Below are 18,528 nucleotides of genomic sequence, written 5' to 3'. Positions count from 1 at the left end.
GGGGTCGATTGCCATGGGGCCTCAGTATGAAAGAAATGTATGGACTCACTAATGTAAATCACACAAGATAATTGACTTGCTAAATAACTTGAAACGTAAGTAATCAAGGTAGCTCCTCAGATGTGAGATCTTTTAATCCCAGAAATATTTCAGGTACAGAAACAATGATGTAGATCTTTCTTGACTTCTTTTCAACTTGTGCAGTGCCGTTTCACACGATCGCTATAGAAGACACAAAGTCCACTTTCTTCACATTAAGAATATCTGGGTCCTGCTGGTGATTCACTTCAAGAGACCTTCAGAGATAATCTTTCTACTCTTTTGATAGCCTCCTCATAGGGAAACTCTCTCAACTGCCCTGATTTTGGCAAAACCAGTCTCTTTCAACCTACTCGGGCATTCCAGGGATGTCACCTCATGTTCTCCACCACAGTTACAACACTTTGCTCCTTGTCGATTTGGAGCAGCTCCGTGCTCAGGCCAATTTCATTAAACATGCTGAGAGTATGTTATGGAGTACCACAGTGTGTTATTTGACAGACAACCCTATGGTTAATTTTCTGTCTAAACATTTGTTGGTTATTATATAGCTATTTATGTGTGAGATATTTATTTAATGCTGTTTGAATGTTCACAGTGAATAAAGCTTGAATGTTCACTCTGAATATTAACCAATTATAATAACACATTTTAAAAATGTTATGCATTCAACATACTCTAAATTATTGCTAAATGTGTATCAAGTGGTAGCAATATTTCAATTATTTTGTTTTGATTCCCCCCCAAATTCATTAACTATTGCAATACTATTTACTGTACAACGAAACTGTCAAAAAAGATATACATCACTTATCCTACTAAGTACATTTTTTACTGGGAGATTTTATTTTGAAACCGGAAATCTAAATGATACCAGTTCTTGTCAGGATTACGAGGATTCTGATTGGTCGATAATAACCCGGTAGATGTTCCTACCTGGCCCCTCAACTTCCTTTTTGGTGAGCGATCAGCGACGACGATGGTAAGCAATAATCGACAATAAATCAATCTAACACAATCCTCCATCATCCAGACAATTTGTATATAGTAACATTTATAAAATAGTTGGCACCCATCTCTGGGCTTCGCGTGATTAATTTTTGATTGAGTCTGCCTTCGTATTCGTTAATTAGAATGTCCTGCACGTTCAGAATCCAGTGGTACTTTTTTTGGGCTAACCCCTCAGATGGTCAGGTTTACATTAATTAGCACTACGAGAGACAGACAAATTAATGACATCGACTCTAGGTAACTTTTATCTCACAGTGTAGTTGGTTGGCAATTTTAAGTATTTATTAGTCGCTAGGTAGACCATCTTGCAAATATGTTGTCTGGTGTAAAGTATTTTGAGGCATTGACATAATTAGGCACTTGTCAGATGTAAGTTTTCTTTTGGTTATGTATGTTAGTGCTACAAATGTGAGTGCTGCATTTCAAGGTTCAGGGTTTGGGCATCTTGCCTGAACCATCCTCAATCGTAATTGAAGTAGCCTAGGACACGGTCGTCATTTATAGGAGGCCATGGCTGTGTGTTTTGGTTTTCCCTCTAGGGTGAACATTGTCATACACTTGACTCTGATAAATTACAATGTTATTGTAGTTATTTTATTTTTTTCGTTCTTTTACCAGGTAAGTTGACTGAGAACACGTTCTCATTTACAGCAACGACCTGGAGAAAAGTTACAGGGGGAGAGGAGGGGGATAATGAGCCCATTGTAAACTGGGGATTATTAGGTGACCATGATGGTTTAAGGCCTGATTGGGAATTTAGCCAGAACACCGGGGTTAATACCCCTACTCTCACGATAAGTGCCATGGGATCTTTAATCCTGTTAGATCTGTATGATTAGGCAGATTGCAAAATATTCCATGTTAGTTTGTGAAGAACTACCTTCCTAATTAATGATTTGTTTATCAATGTTTTTTTCAGGCTAAAATCAAGGCCCGAGACTTGCGGGGCAAGAAGAAGGAGGAGCTCCTTAAACAGCTTGAAGACCTCAAGGTGGAACTATCTCAGCTCCGCGTTGCCAAGGTTACGGGTGGTGCTGCATCTAAACTGTCCAAGATGTGAGTATTGTTTAGAATCACTTGCGCTTGCTAACAGTTCATTTTACCTTTCCTCCCACAATGTTTTGCAGACAGGTCATATGCAGAAGTGTCTAGTGGCATCATTACAAGCAGACATTAGGCATTGAATGTGAACACAACTGCACCCTTTTGAGCATTTCCTCACCTTTGGACAACAATGTCAGGAGTTTAGATGGAATGCTCACAGATGTTAATTACTGTGTCCAATTCACCACGCTTGACGTCTATGGGTTCTCAATGCACACATTTCTGAGAGGGTGCATGTAGGCTAGGTGAGATCACAACCGCGCACTTCACAGGATCATTATCTGCTCAACCCTCGAACCAGTTACTGGCCCAAGGCCCTTAACCACTAGGCTACCTGCCACTCCTGGTAGAACCTGAACTCTCAAGTAATGAACTGTATCTTGTTGACCTGGTTCTGTGTTTCCTGATAGTGATCGAACTTGAGCTTAGAAGTGTTTAGCGACGCATCGTTCCTATAAAGTCCAAATATGTCACATGCGTTTCCCAAAACTCTGCGTAGAGAATGTTCACTAAGTGGGTCTTTGAAGCATGTGTCGATACTGATAGGATCGAAAGCTCAGATCAGCGTTCTCTATTAAAATTCTTACCTAACATAAGTAGTCGTACACACTACTGACAACTGATCAGCTCTTAGAGAGACTCACCTATGGCTACAACTATTGAGGTGTTTTATTCTGTTGTCGCCTCTATTGCATTAAATCTTAATTCTCTCATCATTGTGCATGTTGTTACACAGGAAGTATATTGAGGCAAAATGACTAGGCCACAACAGCAAAATAGAACTAAATTGTATTTGATTGTTATTGAAATAAGGAGGCATATGTAGCCTGTTGACCTTAAAATGAAGTAATCTCGGGAAGCTTGGCCCTGAAGGTTTTTCAACAACCTTCATTTGAGCATTTTAAAGTGAACTTTAAAATGTGTTTTATGACATGGGTGAAAGTTGATTGAATTTATTCCTGGTACGGGACCTCCTGTGTACACACGCTTAATCATAGAATTACATATACAGTGAACAGAAATATAAGCGCAATGTGTAAAGTATTGGTCCCATGTTTCATGAGCTGAAATAAAAGATCCCAGAAATGTTCCATACACACTGATATTATTTCTCAAATTTTGTGCAGAAATGTGTTTACATCCTTGTTTGTGAACATTTCTCCTTTGCCAAGATAATCCATCCACCTATGTGTGATAGGTGTGGCATATCAAGAATCTTGATTAAACAGCATGATCATTATACCTTGTGCTGGGGACAATAAAAGACTACTCTAAAATGTGCTGTTTTGTTACACAACACAATGCCACAGATGTCTCAAGTAGAGGTCGACCGATTATGCTTTTTCCATTGCCGATACCGATTATTGGAGGGCCAAAAAAGCAGATTAATTGGCCGATTTAATTTCTTGTTGTAATAATGACAATTACAACAACTGAATGAACACTTATTTTAACTTAGTATAATACATCAATAAAATCCATTTAGCCTCAAGTAAATAATGAAACATGTTCAATTTGGTTTAAATAATGCAAAAACAAAGTGTTGGAGAAGAAAGTAAAAGTGCAATATGTGCTATGTAAGAAAGCTAACGTTTCAGTTCCTTGCTCAGAACATGAGAACATATGAAAGCTGGTGGTTCCTTTTTAACATGAGTCTTCAATATTCCCAGGTAAGAAGTTTTAGGTTGTAGTTATTATAGAAATTATAGGACTATTTCCCTCTATACCATTTGTATTTCATTAACCTTTGACTATTGGATGTTCTTATAGGCACTTTAGTATTGCCAGTGTAACAGTATAGCTTCCGTCCCTCTCCTCGCTCCTCCCTGGGCTCGAACCAGCAACACAACGACAACAGCCACCATCGAAGCAGCGTTACCTATGCAGAGCAAGGGGACTACTAGAAGGCTCAGAGCGAGTGACGTTTGAAACGCTATTAGTGCGCGCTAACTAGCTAGCCATTTTACTTCGGCTACACCAGCCTCATCTCGGGAGTTGATAGGCTTGAAGTCATAAACAGCGCAGTGCTTGACGCACAACGAAGAGCTGCTGGCAAAACGCAGGAAAGTGCTGTTTGAGTGAATGTTTACGCGCCTGCTTCTGCCTGCCACCGCTCAGTCAGAGGCTTGTATCTAGTAATATAATCAACCATGTGTAGTTAACTAGTGATTATGATTGATTGTTTTTTTATAAGATAGGTTAATGCTAGCTAGCAACTTACCTTGGCGTAACAGACAGTCAGTCTCCTTGTGGAGTGCAACGAGAGAGAGGCAGGTCGTTATTGCGTTGGACTAGTTAACTGTAAGGTTGCAAGATTGGATGCCCCGAGCTGACAAGGTGAAAATCTGTCGTACTGCCCCTAAACAAGGCAGTTAACCCACCGTTCCTAGGCTGTCATTGAAAATAAGAATGTGTTCTTAACTGACTTGCCTAGTTAAGTAAAGGTATAAAAACAAAATTGAAGAAAAAACATTGGCAAATCGGCGCACAAAAATACTGATTTCCGATGGTTATGAAAACTTGGAATCGGCTCCAATTAATCGGCCATTCCGATTAATTGGTCGACCTCAAGTTTTGAGGGAGTTTTCAAATGGCATGCTGGCTGCAGGAATGTCCACCAAAGCTGTTGCCAGATAATTGAATGTTAATTTCTCTGCATAAGCCTTCTCCAATGTCATTTTAGAGAATTTGGCAGTACGTCTCACAACCGCAGGCCATCCACACCAGCCCAGGACCTCCACATCTGGCTTCTTCACCTGCAAGTTCATCTGAAACCAGCCACCTGGACACCTGATGAAACTGAAGTATTTCTGCACGAACTGTCAGAAACCGTATCAAGGAAGCTTTCTTGCGTGTTCGTCGACCTCACCGAGGTGGCCTAATTGCAGTTTGGCGTCGTAACTAACTTCAGTGGACAAATGCTCACCTTCAATGGCCACTGGCATGCTGGAGAAGTGTGCTCTTCACAGATGCATCCCGGTTTCAACTGTACTGGGCAGATGGCAGACAGTGTTTATGGCATTGTGTGGGAGAGCAGTTTGCTGTTGTGAAGGAGATCCTGAGGCCCATTGTCGTGCCATTCATCCAACGCCATCACTTCATGTTTCCGCATGATCATGCACGGCACCATGTTGCAAGGATCTGTACACAATTTCTGGAAGCTGAATAATTCCCAGTGTTTCCATGGCCTGCATACTCACCAGACATGTCACCCATTGAGCAGGTTTTGGGATGCTCTGGATTGATGTGTATGACGGTGTGTTCCAGTTCCTGCCAATACAGCCATTGAAGAGGTGGACAACCTTCCACAGGCCACAATTAACAGCCTGATGAGCTCGCTGCGAAAGAGATATTGTCACGCTGCATGAGGCAAATGGTGGTCACACCAGATACTGACTTGTTTTCTGATCCACGCCCCTACTTTTTTAAGGTACTGTATTTGTGACCCAAAGATGCATATTCCCACTCGTGTGAAACAAATTCAATAGGCTCTTATTTATGTATTTCAATTGAGATTTCCTTATATAAACTGTAACTCAGTAAAATCTTTGAAATTGTTGCATTGTATATTTTTTATTAATTCAATAGGATTTCTGTGTGCCTAGTCTTAAAATATTTGTAATTTTAAAGCTGCAATATGTAACTTTTTGGGTTACCTGACCAAATTGACATAATGTATTATAGATCTGTCAATCTCATTGAAAGGAAATCTAAGAAGCGGTAAATATGTTCTATCTGTGCTGATCTATTATTCCCGTTCTTAGGGTTTGTTTTTGCGTCTTTTACGTTCGGTTTTGTACACCAACTTCAAACAGCTGAAAATACACTGTTTTTGGAAAATATATTTCACAGTAGTTCAGATGGTACAATGATTCTCTACGCTATACTTACTTGTTTTGTCACACAAACTGAAACTATAATTTTAGGAACCAGGAAATGGCAGTGTTTTCTGCAGTGCATCTTTAAATTTTAAAAGTTATGACCCTTTTATTGTGGCATAAACACAACCAGTCATGATGTTTTCATCTGATTATCAAACAATCACGTGAAAGGGCTCCTTTACTAGGCTACCTGCCCACGTTCATACACTCAACATATTACCAGCCTCCAAACAGTGGTGAATGGAAACAGACATCTTATTCAAAACACCACAAAGTGTCATAACATTTAGCAATTGTCATTAGGTTAGCATTTATGCATCCACTGCTGTCTGTGCGCATCTCTATGTTCGCCATTCATCTCTGCCTTGGCAAAAATGTCTGTTCTGGTCGAACCACATTGCATTTTGGAATGCAGGCTATACCACCCGTTCGAGTTCATTCACACATTTTTCATGGTGTTATAGTCTACAGTTTTCTTGACATTTTGTTTTGTGATAGGCTCATGTTTTACTGGTACAGTGTACCGGACCGTAGCACCTTTCACCCCTGCTTATGAGGGGAAATCATAACCGGATCATGGCCAGCTTGAATGTACTTCACATTGTTTGACATTGATATATGGCAGAAAAGCAATTGTGCATTTCCCTACATCTTATCGGCACAATTTGACAGATAAAATTAAAACGTTGTAGATAGCAATATGTCATTATTTACCATGATCAGCATTGCAGATATTGAGATGAGTGAGATTCAAGACTTTTCTTTCACACCGCATATGGATGTGTTAGCTTAACGCTCTTACAGTATGGGAGCCACAGGAGAAGTCGATTATCGTGTTTTTAACGCTCTGTTGTGGAAATTGACCACCTATGCTGTTTACTTTTTGCATCTACGTCATATTGCAGAGTCTACCTTTTTAAGTTGTTTTAAACAATATGTTGAAAGTGCAATGTTTCATGTAATTTCACTTATTCCCACCTTTTATTTCAGCCGTGTCGTTCGGAAGTCCATTGCCAGAGTCCTGACGGTCGTCAACCAGACCCAGAAGGAGAACCTGAGGAAATTCTACAAGGTAGGCCTTTTATTTAAAACTTTGTTGCTGGCTTCATAGATTTAAGTTATAGTATAGAATCACAGTATCTATGCGTCATGATAGTACAGTATCCTGAGGTCACTACTAGCAATACTGAGCTCTAATTGTCTTCACGTATTTGGTGCATCAGCGTTAGATTCTTTTGCTGAATCATGATGTGGAGTTGGTGCTTGAAAGTGGAGTTTTTGCTAGTTGAAATCCAGCCACATGTGCCCTAAATAGGGCTGTTTGCGGTGACCGTATTACCGCCACACCGGCGGTCACTAGTCATGAAGGCAGTCAAATTCCACATGACCTTTTAGTCATGGTAATAAGGCTTCTCCATGCTTTGATGCTGCATTACGGCCACACAAAGGGGATGCCGCCATGAAATTCTAAGCATTATGAAGTGCTTGTCAAATTGTGAATGAGAGACTGATGTAGTGTGTACAGCCTGCGCAAAAAAAAAAAAGCAGAGCTCATGCCTTTCAAGTGAGTTTTTTTCAAATCCTCATTAGTCGCATCAAGTAGCCTTACAATGGATTAAAAATCAAAACATATCGTCCAACGTTTGTAGAACAACAAAAGTTAAATCAATAACACTAAATTACGCATATAGGAATACCTATTTCTTTGTTAACCGCTCAACACAGAATAGCCGCATGTGCGCTCTCTAAGCGTTTGGAGAAAATATTATATTTTATTCAGCTTTGTCTATTTGTGTTCTTGATACTATAAAATAATGCCACGGAATACGAAGCAAAAATAGTCCGCTAAATTAACTAGTGTAACCCACAGCCAATCGGCATAGCCAGATCAGGACCTAATATAAGGACAACAGAGTATGCTATTCTGTTCTTCTGAAATGGACTACATTTTATTCATATCATGCTTCTTTAGACCTGTCTAAAATAAAAACTGGATTTATTGTGGAAGTGTAGGCTATATTAAATGGATTTATTGTGAAGGTGTAGGCTATATTAAATGGATTTATTGTGAAGGTGTAGGCTATATTAATTGGATTTATTGTGAAGGTGTAGGCTATATTAATTGGATTTATTGTGAAGGTGTAGGCTATATTAAATGGATTTATTGTGAAAGTGTAGGCTATATTAAATGGATTTATTGTGAAAGTGTAGGCTATATTAAATGGATTTATTGTGAAAGTGTAGGCTATATTAAATGGATTTATTGTGAAGGTGTAGGCTATATTAAATGGATTTATTGTGAAAGTGTAGGCTATATTAAATGGATTTATTGTGAAGGTGTAGGCTATATTAAATGGATTTATTGTGAAAGTGTAGGCTATATTAAATGGATTTATTGTGAAAGTGTAGGCTATATTAAATGGATTTATTGTGGAAGTGTAGGCTATATTAAATGGATTTATTGTGAAGGTGTAGGCTATATTAAATGGATTTATTGTGAAGGTGTAGGCTATATTAATTGGATTTATTAGACTTTTTAAATGTCGATGTTCCAAAGGTCTACATCAGTGGCTTGAAGGCTGTGTGTTTGTTAGTTAATGGTCAATTAATGTGAGACCGACAGTTATTTTCTTGACAATCATTGGCTGACGCAATTATGTGATCCCTAGCCCCAAGAAGTAAAGCTAGCGTTGGATTTGGTTATGGGTTCCAAGACTAGGGGGTCATTTGCAGAATGGCACATACTGCCTGCATCAGGCACTGCGTTGCTGAATCTCAAACCAGCCCCTCGCCCCTGACAACTCACTTAGAGGGTGCTCCGTTGTCACATGTTGCTGACGAGACTTCAAGTGCCGAGGGGATCAAATAAACCCATCAACTTCGGGACATGCTTGTGACTTGAATGATGCCGTTTGTGTTCCATTTTTAAATAACAAAATAAGGGTGAAATTCTAATTAACAAGTTCCCCCAGTCATTTTAAATGTTATAAACTGCAGTTAAACGTTTTCATTTGGGAGGTGTGTCAAGCATTCAGATGCAAACAGTTGCATGTGGCATATAATTATACACTCCTCTCCATTATTTTTTAAATAGTTGTGCGTGTTGGGAAGACGTTCTGAAGCTGTTAGACTGGCTATTGGAGGGTCTTATTAGCCCCTACACCTTGAATAATGTTCACTACCTCAGCTTTGGTACACTTGTGCATATGGTGGAAGAGCATGTGAATGTGCAAATGGAGGGCAGAGGGGAAGGGACTGTTTTTGAGATTTATTAGCGTTGAACTAGTAGTTACCAGATTTGAAGAGCTGGATATGATTTGGTGAACTGATTCCAAAATCAGCTGTTGTGGATCCTTGTGTTCTGACATAGAGCTTAATATTTCTAGAAAATCTTGAGGAACAGTAGTTGAGCTTGCTTTCTGGAATGCCCCCATTCTGTATTTTTTTTCCCCCCACACATAGTCAAATGTATTTGTAATTACCTGAAATAAACCGCCTGTAAATATTTATTTCCGACCTTACATTTTGGAACACATGTCATGGGTCAGTTGTACCTAAAAAATACTCGAATCCCTGATATCATGGAAATTGGAATAGTGATTTGAATGGAATTGGAATCTTTACACTTTTTTTGTTTATTTTGCAGGGTAAGAAGTACAAGCCCCTGGATCTGAGGCCCAGGAAGACCCGTGCCATTCGCAGGCGGCTGAACAAACATGAGGAGAGTCTGATGACCAAAAAGATGCAGAGGAAATCACGCTTGTACACTATTCGCAAGTTCGCTGTCAAGGCTTGAGTCTGTACCTTTTTTTGTATTGAAAATAAATTACCTTTCCCAGGAAAAAAGATAATGTTGTCTTGTAAGTGTTTGAATTAAATCTGTCAGTATCCCCAGGGAACAGCTTTTTTTTTTTTTAACAGTATTTGGTTTTTTTTAACAATTGGAAAAATGTACACTGTTTAAGATGTGACCAACAAAATAACAAGGGAAACAACATGGGGGAAATGATCAAATATAATGCTGTGACCTCATTCCCTCCCCTGTGAGATGTGCACTCTCCATTCTTAAGAAGTAGTCTTAAACTATGATGGATTGGTGTATAAAAGTTGACTATGATCTTACCCAGAAACCTTTTGTCACTACTCCTAAGTTGGGCTTTGCATGGTCAATCAGGCTAAATACCTGTCTTCCGTCTATGAGCCATACAGCATTTACTGTGATAAGAAGGCCTCTGCAAAAGTCAAGGCATTTATACTTCTTGCCTTTGCATAGCAGAGCTGTTGTCAAGGATGTGAGTTTGTGTTTTATACTGGACCTCCCGCCTCCACCTACCGTCAACCAATCATGTCAATGCAGAGCTATATGGCGCCCTCCCGCATTGTTACAGTATTTGGGCAGCGCACAACGATGCAGTACCGAGTTCAATTTTGCCTCTGCCAGCTTCTGGAGGCTCCGCAATTGCCTCACATCCTCCATACGGCGCCTTCGACCACACTTTCCAATCAAGCATAAATGGACTTTTAGGTGAAATATTTCCCATATAGAGTTTAGGTAGGAGTAGGTCCTGACCTTTGGTTTCGCTGAGTCGTCACCAGATGGTGCTCTAGGTTCGCGTGTAATGGACACTTCCAAGTCAACTATATGTCATTGAGTCAATCATGAATAGGCTTTTAATCTATTTTGGCAAACTACATTTATTTTTTACTAAATCAACCAAAACCCGCGTTATTTATTCATGTGAATTGATTCATTACCATGTTTTGCAGCAAAAAAAAACTCAGTGTTCGCAGTCTCTCTAGGCCAGAGTAGACCACCCTGTGTTTAAAAAATAAAAATTGGGGAAACGTCTAGCTAGGCATGTAATAAATTACAGAGACATCTAAAATGTACAACTCTTAACAGGGCTCTTTGCATTGGTTGGAGCGCTTGTCAATCATATTGCCCATTGTCTCGTTGGTGCGACGGATAGTAGAACTCGAGTTGGTTGTAAGCGCGAGAAAGCAGTTGTGGCAGCAGAACCAGTGATGGGTGCACTGATCTCAAGTGCTGTTTAGTTGGAATTGTTCAAACTTTTACGTGGGGAGTTGAAATAACATGAAGTGTGAACTTGGAACTATGTTAAGGTCAACGATGTTGGAATTACTTTTGTTTTCATTGACAGCTGGGTTATATCGTGCTGCACCGCGCGCCTCCAACAACAATGAACTGTCTGTATCAAAGCAACCTGCCATGTCCGAAATCACACTCGGGCAGCTCGGCACTACCATGCCAAATTATTTACCCGAGGACAATGTGAGGTTGTCCACAATTTCAGCGCTCTCCCCAGTTTCTACCGCTACCACATCGGAAAACTGGATTACAGGTAAAACCACTAAATCTTCCCAAACAAACAAGTTGACCCGAACAGCAAAGACCACCATAAGTGAGTCCATATTGGAGTCCTCAGTAAAAAACAATGATGGTACAGCTGACATAACGCCGATAATTTACACAGGGATATTTCGAACTACAACACCAACTGCTTCGACAATTTCTCCATCGAGGACTCCCGAAACAAAGACACATTCTTCGTCCACCTCTCAGCCTTTACCTGTCCCCACCACTGACACGCAACAAAGTAAGTCTCTGCTCTACCCATTTTTGGAAATTGAAATGCAGTAGGACGTTGACCTTTCATTTTGAAACAAGATTATTTTCATGTCCAAACACCGCGTAGCATGAAATAAAAAATGTATTAGAAAATGAAACGAGGCAGAGCACTGTCACTGCCATTTGTCTCAAGACACATGACCCTTTTCCAGGCGATAGGAAATGTAACTTGTGTTAAGTGCCTAATTGTCCCTTTATCCACTCTAGCCTACTTCGTTTTTTGTTTTGTTTATGCATAACGTTACATGTGTATAGCTGTAATGCATTATAGGTGATGTCTGTACCATGTTTCAACTCAATTTGAGTGGTCCTCAATGCTTAATTTTTTTATCTGTATTTTGTATCATTGTGGAGTGACAAATATAATTTTCTAACTCTACATCCAGTTTGTTCATTGTTTCAACTAGCCCAGTGTGACTACTGATTGACGTCCACTGTAATAGGGTCATTCATTGTAGCATCAACCAATGACTGTGTGTGTGTGTGTGTGTGTGTGTGTGTGTGTGTATATATATATATATATATATATATATATATATATATATATATATGACACCATCAACAGATATTTTGCATTAATTGTGTGGTAGACAGTTTTCCTGTTTCCTGGAAACTCATTGAATGTCCATCAGGTCAGGGTTTTGTCCCAGCCCATTCCACGAATCATCTGCACACACACTAGGCAGGGTAGCCTAGTGGTTATAGCGTTGGACTAGTAACTGGAAGGTTGCAAGTTCAAAACCCCTGAGCTGACAAGGTACACATCTGTCGTTCTGCCCCTGAACAGGCAGTTAACCCACTGTTCCTAGGCCGTCATTGAAAATAAGAATTTATTCTTAACTGACTTGCCTAGTTAAATAAAGGTAAAATAAATAAAATCAGGGTCTTGAGTTACAGGTTTTGTCTTGTTACCAAACTATAGTTTTGGCAAGTCTGTTAGGACATCTACTTTGTGCATGGCACAAGTAATTTTTCAAACAATTGTTTAGACAGATTATTTCACTTATAATTCACTGTATCACAATTCCATTGGGTCAGAAGTTTGCATACACTAAGTTGACTGTGCCTTTAAACAGCTTGGAAAATTCTAGAAAATTAGAAGCATCTGATAGACCAATTGACATCATTTGGAGTCAATTGGAGGTGTACCTGTGGATGTATTTCAAGGCCTACCTTCAAACTTAGTTCCTCTTTGCTTGATATTAATGGGGAAATCAGCTAAGACCTTAGAAAAAAATTGTAGACCTCCACAAGTCTGGTTCATCCTTGGGAGCAATTTCTAAACACCTGAAGGTACCACGTTCATCTGTACAAACAGTAGTAGGCAAGTATAAACACCATGGGACCACGCAGCCATCATACCGCTCAGGAAGGAGACACTTTCTGTCTCCTAGAGATGAACGTACTTTGGTGCGAAAAGTGCAAATCAATCCCAGAACAACAGCAAGGGACCTTGTGAAGATGCTAAAGGAAACAGGTACAAAAGTAATTATATCCACAGTAAAACGAGTCCTATATCGACATAACCTGAAAGGCCACTCAGCAAGGAATAAGCCACTGCTCCAAAACCGCCATTAAAAAGCCAGACTATGGTTTGCAACTGCACATGGTGACAAAGATTGTACTTTTTGGAGAAATGTCCTCTGGTCTGATGAAACAAAACTAGAACTGTTTGGCCATAATGACCATCGTTATGTTTGGAGGAAAAATTAGCATGCTTGCAAGCCCGAAGAACACCATCCCAACCGTGAAGCACAGAGGTGGTAGCATCATGTTGTGGGTGTGCTTTGCTGCAGGAGGGACTGGTGCACTTCACAAAATAGATGGCATTATGAGGGGGGGAAATTATGTGGATATATTAAAGCAACATCTCAAGACGTCAGTCAGGAAGTTAAAGCTTGGACGCAAATGGGTCTTCCAAATGGACAACGACCCCAAGCCTACTTCCAAAGTTGTGGCAGAATGGCTTAAGGACAACAAAGTCAAGGTATTGGAGTGGCCATCACAAACCCTGACCTCAATCCTGTAGAACATTTGTGGGCAGAACTGAAAAGCGTGTGCGAGCAAGGAGGCCGACAAACCTGACTCTGTTACACCAGCTCTGTCAGGAGGAATGGCCTAAAATTCACCCAACTTCTTGTGGGAAGCTTGTGGAAGGCTACCCGAAATGTTTGATCCACGTTAAACAATTTAAAGGCAATGCTACCAAATACTAATTGAGTGCATGTAAACTTCTGACCCACTGGGAATGTGATGAAAGAAATAATAGCTGAAATAAATCACTCTACTATTATTCTGACATTTCACATTCTTCAAATAAAGTGGCGATCCTAACTGACCTAAGACAGGGAATTTTTACAAGGAATAAACGTCAGGAATTGTGAAAAACTGAGTTTAAATGTATTTTGGCTAAGGTGTATGTAAACTTCCGACTTCAACTGTATATATATCATGTCTGGAGTGTTTTGGCCTAAAGATGTGTCATGTTTTTGGCTACCTTTGTTTTTGTGTAATTTTGTGTTAATAAAGTAACATTGGGAGGAAGTCATCGATGATTGAAAATGGATATCATTGCAGGTCTGTGGGAGTGACATGAACATGAACTAATATGCCTGTGATCTTCATGTGTGGAGTGAGATTGCATGTCACAGCGTGGGTGACATTGCACGTGCCCTGCTTCACATTCAGAGATCCCTATCCTTTCTTCCCATGCTTCAGGGCAGCTGAAAGGGGCCGGTTTCTCTGCACCTGGTTGGATGGCATCCCCAATGCTCCCCATAGACCCTGCCAAGCCCTGATGGAACATTGTGGGTTGGCACTGATTTATTTTGTGCTAATGGGTTTGTGATGGCAAGGATTGCAGACTACTAGATCCAGGAGATGTTTGTCACAGTGCTGCCTGTCAGCCCATGTTGCCCCTCTGTGGTCTCCCCCTAGTTCAGAAATATTGAATCAGTTTTGTCTGATTGTGTGGTCTTTTAACTCGTCTCACTGTCAAATTCTGCTTATTATTTTGTAATACATTTTTCCATCTTGACAGTTTTCTTTTTCAAATGTCTACTGATAGAACAGAGATGCCTTGAGAGGGTGAGGTTAGAAGCAGTGTAAGTTCTTCTAGTTCTAGGCATACTATTTGATGATTGCATTAAATAATTGTGGAAGCTCATATTAGAGTAACTCTCATGACAAGTTTTACTGTGCTTTATTGGTTGCATGAGGAGTGGATTTCATTTGGCGAAAAAGAGTACTCCCACAAACACAGTATTACCTTCTCATGTTGTTTATTGTGTCTACGTTTCATTCAAGATATGGTTGGAGTTGCTTTTGTGTTACAGTAGATGGACTACCACTGCAGCTACGGGTGGATTTATTTTCCCTGGTTTTTGATTTGTTCCCTTTCCCATGCACAGGGACCCAATAGGCAGTAACTAGAGGGCTACTGTAATGGGGCTGTATTTGATCGATAGCCAAGCCTTCAGGGCATCCTGTCCAGATGAAAAGCATCTGACCGTGTCGCTGTTATCACACCACAGATATGCCACATTCAGTTGTACGGGGTAGATAGAGGCTACAGAGAGGCAGTGTCAATGGTCACCATAACAACAAAAACAAGAATCCCAAACAGTTTCCAATTGGCTCATTCACCCCCCCCCTTATTCCCCAGGTTGTTGCTTTAAATGAGAATGTGTTCCCAGTCAACCTGGTAAAATAAGAGTTAAATAAATGCGGTGCCATTGCTGAAACTGCCGTGATGTCGCACAGATGCAGTAAGATGAAGTTTCCCCTCGCTCTACCTCGACGTTGGGAAGCCATTCGATGTGCCTTACTTGAAAAGGCTCCATGGTAGTCGCTGACGCTGACCACCCGTTACACTAGCATTGGTTGCTTGGTCAAACTTCCCTCAACCTGCAGCCAGGCTGTAGAGTAGACCCTTGGACAGCCCTCTTGCCATAAACACACTGAACTGCTGAGAGAAACCCATTTGTCTACTGTACCTATCTTCTTGCCCACCATTATGTTTATCTGGCCTTTTCAGTTTATGAACGCTGAATATTCTGTTTGACATTATGTGTTCGGTTTGTTTAAGCTATTACTGTGACAAGAATGATCTCCTTTAGGATATTCATCTACTGTATTTTACTCTTAAACAAGCAGTGTGGTGACAAACGGAAAGCGTGTCTTCTTAGCGTCAGAAATTGTGCTGAACCAGAGGATTTGTTCTCTCGGAGAAGAATGCTATCCAATTTTGTGACGCTGTGACTCCGTGGGAATATGTAATGGTTCTACCGGCTGTAAAATGAGCTTAGAGCGGCCAGTTGGCCAGGGATGACCTCAGCAGAGGTCTGCGTGTAAGACAGCAGCGTTGCTCTTCAAGCATCTCCTGGCAGCCCCTCTGGCAGGTCCCCCTTAATGAGCTTCGCAGGTCAGGAGAAAGTGTAGTGCGCCGTTCAAGCTCCCCAGCTGGAAAGTTGGTGGACACAGCAGCAGTGTCTTGTACAGCACAAGACTGTTTTGCTTCTCAGATACATTTTTTTCTGTGTGGGGCTGTGGGTGTCTGCAGTATACAGTCTCCCTTGTTCTCCCTGATATGTCTGTGTTGAGTGCCTGTGGGCTTTGTGTATCTTCATGTCTACTGTGAAAAGTGATAACAGTAGTTCCATTCTTGCAATAATGTCAACGATTTAATCCATATTCTCAACATGTTTTTGACTTGCGAGCTTATGATTTCAAGAGCTCGAGATGCAAGACAAATTCCCGAATACAGTAAGAACAATAAAGTGACCTAAACCACACTGAGCTGGATTGGAGATTCTCTGCTCTGTCTGTAAGGGTCACGTGAGATGTAAGCTGTGAGGGGGGATCATGAAAGTGTCGGGCAATGCAAGGTGACAGTGGCACAGCAAACTCCGGGGGTCAGCGGCTCTGCTGCCAAGAGCGGGGACAACATGTCTCACACTCTCTGACTGCTCAGGCTGGTTGTGTAACTCCTGTCAAATTCTATTGGAATGTAGAACCACTGGTCAAAGAGTACTTTGCACAACAAAGCCAATGTTTCTTTTGATCAGGGGGCACAAGGGAACACTTTGAGAGGAACCAGGCTTTGGAGTGTGGGAGGAACAGTTAGTTCTGACCTCTTTCTCCTTTGTCCTATTCATGCAGTCACTCTCTTACGTAACACTGGGAAGCCACTAGGCCTCGTCATGAACGTTCCCAGGCCACCACCTGAACTGCCAGCCGACTGCTTCAGTGACTGCTGTGCTGTCCCTGGATGTACTAATGTATATACCATGCTCTATCTAAAGAACACTGCTGAATGGGGAACTTGATATGTTTAATGTAAAAATGGGTGGTAATGTCCACATCCTCCAATGCCAGAGCCTCAAGCACATTGGACATTGTACCCCTACTTTCACCCTAACCAGACCTTGTTATGACAAGCATATCTGAATTAGGCCCACAGAATTATACCTACGGAGGAGCAGCTTCTATGGAGGAACTGTGAATGTCTTTGAACTTCAGTGTTGGCTTAGCTAACGTTGGACCAGAGCTAGCTAACGTTGGACCAGAGCTAGCTAACGTTGGACCAGAGCTAGCTATAATAATAATAATAATAATATATGCCATTTAGCAGACGCTTTTATCCAAAGCGACTTACAGTCATGTGTGCATACATTCTACATATGGGTGATCCCGGGAATCGAACCCACTACCCTGGCGTTACAAGCGCCATGCTCTACCAACTGAGCTACAGAAGGACTATGGTATCATTAACTAGCATTGAAAAAGTGAATATATTCTAATTAAAAATCTCTCCCTAATTTCTTAATCATGTTTGTAACGTCAGTAGCTACATCAGACTATGCTTGGGAAGGAAGGGCAGACACTGCAATATGTAGCTGGATAACAAATGAGGGCTTTGCATAGGCGCTTTGTGGGATTGGAAAAAAAGGCCTGGAATGTAAAAGAACGTTATTAACTAGTTCCTTTACTTTTAAAATAACTGTTATGTTCCGGAACAGTATAGATCACTTCTGTTCTGCTTCTGTTCCTCAATTTTTATTTGACGGTTTTCAGTTATGTTCCCTGAAATAGTTCATACCCCTGTTTGGATGTCTTTATAAGTCCCACCTGGTTGTGGCTGTTTGGAGAGTGAAAGAGCCTTGTGTTCAACATTATATAATGATAATCACACTCTGCTACAAAGAGCAGGATACCTCTTTCGCATTTTGTATAGAACTCCAAACCCATCCTTTATCATTATCCTCCTGATAAAGCCATGCCGTTGACAGGGGGAGAAAGTGCTTATGTACAGTCAGTCAAGGGTCCTGTATCTACCACCATCGGGACAATTGAGCAGTCCGAGGCAATGAGGGAAAAAGGTGCACACTGGTAGATTTTCACATTGTGTAATCTTCTCTGTGGCAACAAGGTCACCTCTGATAGAGGCTCCTGTTTCCCCAGCCGAACGGTGCTGTTAGCTGGTGCTAGATATCTGCCTGATGCATCTCTATTTTTCTCACTGCGTCGCCGGGCCATGTTCGCTGCTGACTGACGTAATTGTATAACAATTGCAGAATAACTGCCATCCCAGTCACTGCAGTCCATGATGTTCTTTGTTTGTGTCTTCCTATTCATTCAGTTGATTATGTAATAATGAGTGCAGCTAACCATTCATCATGCGGCAGGGTAGCCTAGTGGTTAGGGTGTTGGACTAATAACCGAAAGGTTGCAAGTTCAAATCCCCAAGCTGACAATGTACAAATCTGTCGTTCTGCCCCTGAGGCAGTTAACCCACTTTTCCTTAACTGACTTGCCTAGTTAAATAAAGGAAACATTTTTAAA

The 18,528-nt window shown here is 40.9% G+C and overlaps 2 protein-coding genes across 5 annotated transcripts in view; both read left to right on the top strand.

Annotated features, from left to right (window-relative positions):
• Positions 1-902: 902 nt before the first annotated feature.
• Positions 903-9,886, top strand: rpl35 (ribosomal protein L35). The gene is made up of 4 exons (XM_035775543.1): positions 903-1,021; positions 1,970-2,106; positions 7,026-7,107; positions 9,682-9,886. Exons 1-4 carry the CDS (start codon positions 1,019-1,021, stop codon positions 9,829-9,831), a joined length of 372 nt encoding a protein of 123 aa, XP_035631436.1. The 5' UTR covers positions 903-1,018; the 3' UTR covers positions 9,832-9,886.
• Positions 9,887-10,035: 149 nt separating this feature from the next.
• The window catches only part of si:dkey-220k22.1 (multiple epidermal growth factor-like domains protein 9), a 93,130-nt gene continuing 84,637 nt past the window's right edge, over positions 10,036-18,528 (top strand). The window contains exons 1-2 of one of the 4 annotated variants that reach the window (XM_052525284.1): positions 10,581-11,398; positions 11,531-11,653. In XM_052525284.1, coding sequence (XP_052381244.1) covers positions 11,131-11,398; positions 11,531-11,653 — 391 coding nt within the window. In that variant the 5' untranslated portion in view covers positions 10,581-11,130. The other 3 variants (XM_052525286.1, XM_052525283.1, XM_052525285.1) reach the window with 3 other exon arrangements.

This window comes from Oncorhynchus keta, chromosome 9, assembly GCF_023373465.1.
Source record: "Oncorhynchus keta strain PuntledgeMale-10-30-2019 chromosome 9, Oket_V2, whole genome shotgun sequence".
NCBI classification, from domain to species: Eukaryota; Metazoa; Chordata; class Actinopteri; order Salmoniformes; family Salmonidae; genus Oncorhynchus; species Oncorhynchus keta.
Note: the sequence above shows the minus strand (reverse complement) of the source record. Positions and strands in the feature narration are given on the sequence as shown.

Bases quoted from the DNA above. Each gene is read 5' to 3' on its own strand.
- rpl35 (XM_035775543.1), top strand. The intron at 2,107-7,025 runs GTGAGTATTGTT...CTTTTATTTCAG, and splicing joins GCATCTAAACTGTCCAAGAT to CCGTGTCGTTCGGAAGTCCA. The intron at 7,108-9,681 runs GTAGGCCTTTTA...TTTATTTTGCAG, and splicing joins ACCTGAGGAAATTCTACAAG to GGTAAGAAGTACAAGCCCCT.